The sequence below is a fragment of the Macadamia integrifolia genome, unplaced genomic scaffold (assembly GCF_013358625.1).
Source record: "Macadamia integrifolia cultivar HAES 741 unplaced genomic scaffold, SCU_Mint_v3 scaffold151, whole genome shotgun sequence".
Lineage (NCBI taxonomy): Eukaryota > Viridiplantae > Streptophyta > Magnoliopsida > Proteales > Proteaceae > Macadamia > Macadamia integrifolia.
Window position 1 is genome coordinate 384,230 of NW_024868240.1, and position 4,941 is coordinate 389,170.

General features: G+C 38.5%; 1 protein-coding gene across 1 annotated transcript in view; it reads left to right on the forward strand.

The window, feature by feature from the left end:
• The first annotated feature begins 1,706 nt into the window (after window positions 1-1,706).
• Window positions 1,707-4,941, forward strand: part of LOC122064018 (protein FAR1-RELATED SEQUENCE 5-like) — a 6,691-nt gene continuing 3,456 nt past the window's right edge. The window contains exon 1 of the mRNA XM_042627712.1: window positions 1,707-2,010. Coding sequence (XP_042483646.1) covers window positions 1,911-2,010 — 100 coding nt within the window. The 5' untranslated portion in view covers window positions 1,707-1,910. The remainder of the gene's footprint in view (window positions 2,011-4,941) is intronic.

Below are 4,941 nucleotides of genomic sequence, written 5' to 3' on the forward strand. Positions count from 1 at the left end.
CTTGGGAGGGGAAGAACATCAATGAATGCTCATACTGGCTTGGGAGGGGAAGAACATTGAGTAATTCTAGCAATGTAGAAAAGAAACTCTTACAAATTTTATACATTCCTTTGCCACAATACACACCATGGGGATATGTTAAATATAAAATTTATATTTTCAAAATTCACATTACATGTTCTGGTAATTCATATAGGACTGAGTTTTCCAGAGGCCACGGTGAATGGACATCAGATTAACATGGCCCATCGGAAGCATAAAGGGGGGGTCACATCCTGACTGAGTTTTCCTTCACTGCTTGGTGAAGGAAAACTTTTTCCATTCATATATTTGATATAAGATGGTTGTTAAGGGGTGTCAAACAGTTGGTTTGGTCCGAATTGATTTTGGCATGCACATTGGTCCAAACGAAGCCAAACCATCAGGGTTGGATTTTGTTTCGGTTGGTTCAGTTTTGATGTTATTATAATCCCATATAATAATATAAACAAAGAAATTTTTATTGTATTTTTATCGGTGTGATGATTTATCAGTTTCAATCGTTCTGATCGGTTTGATTTTGTATTGTTTTCCATGAATTCAAATCCTAAACTGACCGATTTGCATTCGGCTTCTGGCTGGTGTAGTTTTCTTAATTGGTTCCAATCGGTCCAACCAGCTGGGGATGAATTTTGCCACTCCTATCATTGGTATTGTTATGGTTTAACTGAGAGCAATAGGATGAATTTCACTAGGGTTTTAGGAATTGGTATCAGCTCAGCCCTATTGGCTACATCGATCCCTAATCGACACCCAATTCTTGGCTTAGACCCACTAACGAACTAGTATTGCTGGTTAAAAGACTAGCCTACTTTGCTATGACCAACAAATCTAATATACAAACATTTACTAATAACATTGATGTGCTAAGTTTATGCTTTCAATGAAATTTTTTTTTTAAATAATTAAAAATGAACAAATAAAATTAAAGGAAAATCAATAGCAAACTGACACATTTTTCATTAACTTAAAACAAACTTTTGTAGACAGTCAAACACAAGAACATAGTTAGTAAATACATATATAATACATGTATTATATACATATAGGAAAAAGATTCTCTGAGCATAAGGTATACATTGCACCTCCGCATATGTATTATTTTATTAATTTTTTAAAAGAGAGATAAACAATGATTTAAAAAAAAAAAATGTGAAAAGGTGTTGAGTACCTGTTTCCTTTTTTTTTTTTTTAAGAAAAAACTCTCCCTCATATGTGTGAATAAAAACCTATTTGTATATTTAAATACAATCACACGATAAAAAACACAATTTTTGTTAGACCACTTATTAAACACATGGGCAAGCAAACGCTTCCTCCTGCCACATGTACACACTTATGAAACGGCCAGTGAAAAGGTGGGTACAAGCATCTTCAGTGTGGGGCATCTGTTATGTCTTGACATTCATCCTAAACACATATTATGCATTACATATTATAAAAACATTGCTTTTAAAAAGGGTGGGATCACACCTTGGTCGCGTACCTTCTGAGCCTAGACACGGGGAGGTGAAACGACCAGATTTAGATCCTCTCCTGTTTTGGGTCTGGCTGGTTCCTTTTCACCCAGAGCTGGAGAGGATTTGAACCTGAAACCACCACCCGACCCATGAACCTGCTCCTATTGGATGCTATTGCGTGCGTCCACATTGGCCCCACGCTGGCACAGGGGCCACGCGAAAAAATCAACACATTCAAAACTTCGAAAAGCTAAGAACACCCAAATTTCAATTCTTCTTCTTCTTCTTCCAAACCAAGAATCCTTGGAATACTATAGAAACCTGTGTACTTTGGAGCCCTAAATTCCTGCCGGCAACGGTTGCAGGCTTGTAGCGGCGACTCCAGCGAGTCTCTACTTTCCATCTAAGGGTATGGAGCCCCCTTCCTCTTCTCCGTGGCTGTTCCCTGTGGATTGCAACGAATTATCCAGTTTCCGACTCTCCAGTGGATTGCAGCGGGCCCTTCCTATCTGTTAGTATTTCTCTCTCCTTCCCTCTTTTGACATGAAACAGTTTTGTTCTCAATTAGAAGAAAACAAAATAAAAACAGTGAAAACTGGAAACAGTAGCAAGAACGTTGCCACTAAAGGTCAGAAAAATACTCTTATATATAGAAATCCACAGCCCCTTAAAACACATAGGGTGCCAGTTGAAAAAATACATTGCCAGAAATTTTAACCTAAAGTCATAGACTCCTGCAAAATGCTCGAAATATCCAAGGAATTCAGGGGAATCGAAACCTAGTTCCTAAAGCTGAGCTTTGATCTCTTTATTTATTTAATTATTTTTTTTTTGGGGGGGGGGGGTAAATAAGCTGAGGTTTGATCGACGATAAAAAGAAAGAGTTAATGAAACGTGGAAGGGCTGTAGGAATAGGCGTCACATAGTAAATTCACGTTTAATTGCAATGGCCCATTCCTCTTATACTAATGGTAAGTATCTCTTTCTTACATATGAAGATTACACACATGTACGATTGATGATGGGCTAAGTGTCTTGATTGATTTGTTTGCGCTTATCATGGATGAATTAATTAGAGACATTCTAAATGAGGTTCCTTGGAAGTATGCTTTTTGTTGATGTTATTGTTTTGGTGGATGAGACAAAAACAGAGATCAACGCCAAGTTGAAATTATGGAGATGAACCTTGAAATCAAAAGATTTTAAGAAAAGTAGAACGAAGACGGAGAATATATTATGTAACTTTAGTTACATGAGGATGGATGATGAGGTGGTGAAAATTTATGAAAGGGAGGTTCCGCAAAGTGATTATTTTAGGTATATGGGCTCAATTATAAATAAAGAGGGTGATATAGAAGATGATGTTTCACAAAGAATTAAATAGGATGGATGAAGTGTAGACGTGTGGCCAGAATGTCGTGTGATCGACATATTCTCTTAAAACTTAAGGAAAATTTTATAGGACAGTCATATGACCAACTATTATGTATAGTGTAGAATGTTGGGTAGTTAAGAAGCATCATATAGACAAATTCAATGTAGTGGAGATGAGGATGTTGAGATGAATGACTGTTAAAACTAAGAAGCATAAAGTAAGGAATGATCATATTATAGCTGATTTAAGAGTAGCTCCGATGCATGATAAGCTAGAAGAAATTTGTTTGGGGTGGCATGGCCATGTTCGACGGAGGCCTTTGGATGCTCCAGTATAGAGGAGTGATTAGATTTAGATTCAAGAATCTAAAAGAGCTAAGGTAGGCGTAAAGTGACCATAGGAGAAGTGGTGAGGAAAGACATGTGTAGCTTAAGCCTTGTATAAAGTATGACCTCGAGGAAAGCTGATTGGAGGGTAAGAATCCATGTAATCGATCCCATTTAATTAGGACAAGGCTGAGTTGTGGGAGAGAGAGAGAGAGAGAGAGAGTTCATCTTATGGTGTTTGTATTGTGTATTGATTGATAGACTAGAGCCTTGGACGTGCATAGACTTATGAGCTATAGCTTTGTGCTGAGGATACTTTTTGGGGGTGATATTTTTATAGAAAACTTTTGACATTGGAAAACAATTTTTAAGGTGTGTATTCTTGAAGGTATTGTAATTTTATATTTGTGATGGATCATGGATGACTGTATGACTTAAAACCTTAGAGGGGTTAGGTTGATCCCGGGTGGTTCGTGGACGATTTAGTTTAATTTTTTTGCTTTCTGCTATAGTTTTGATTAGTGTGTCACACTAGTAGCTTTGGACCTTGCCTAGGTTTTGGGGTGTTTGGACCTTGCCTAGGTTTTGGGGTGTGGCAATCAAGGTGAACTCCTTATTTTAAAGAAGCCTACTTCTTTTCTTGCCTAGGCAGTTGCTTCTTGTAAAACTCTATTCCTCTTGGGTAACACTTTTTCTCTCAATCAACACATAAAGTAATGAGAAAGAATATATTAATGCACAGGGATCTTTTAAGATGGCATTGCTTTGTCCTTGTCTTCTGCCACAATTGGTCATTTAATTCAGAACTTCCCATTGAGAGCCACATTGAAGCAAAGTTCAAGAGCCCTGCATTGCAGTGGATGACACTAGAGAGAGGCCCTACATAATAGACTGCCTCTTGGACTTAGTAAGGTGGCAGCCACAAGGAGTGGGGTCACCTGGGCATGGCCCCTCCTCTTGTCCAAGCCAAAGGTGTGCCTGAGGACCAAAGCAGCCTCCGATGTGAGGGTCTGCTGGTCTAATGAGATGTCTACAAGAAACCTATGGTGATTTTACTGGACGTTCACATGTTTCTTGATCTGCCTTTGAGTTTTGATCTCCTGACGCTTGACATGGCAGGGGAGCTGTCAGATTTTACCTAAATGGTCCTTCATCATGCATTGTGGAAGTGAATATGGTTTATGACTATTGGTTTCTACACTTTCTCTGTGCCTCTCGCTCTCTGTAGTTCCTATATTGGGCCCACATGGTTAATCCTGGCGACGTAGTTGATTCAAGCAGAAAATCTAATCAATGCCCCATGCAGAACCAGTCTAATCAAGTGAAATCTGTAGTATGTTAGGTTGATCCCTATTTCCACTCATATAAAATGTTATCTCTTTTGGTTGTTGATAATGCACAGAGGGGAAAAATAACTTGGGTATGCAGATCAACCAAGCACTGCAGTCGTCCGATATATTGATCTTCTGATCTCCTTGTTTGGGTTCTTCATTTGGAACTGGCATGTATGACTTCACTGTAAGCATGTAACTAGTGAGGGAAGTAAAGAAAACTGAGGAAGGAAACTGCCATAAATTCTTTTGGTGTTATTTCCTCTTTCATTGGTTCAAATTTCAAAAAAGAGGTCCTTACTCTTGTGATTCTCAACTCAACTTATTTTTTCATACGAAGTCCCTCAAATTTTGGTTCCAGTGGCATCAGTGTCTTTATACACCACATTCAACACCCCCCCCCCCCCCCC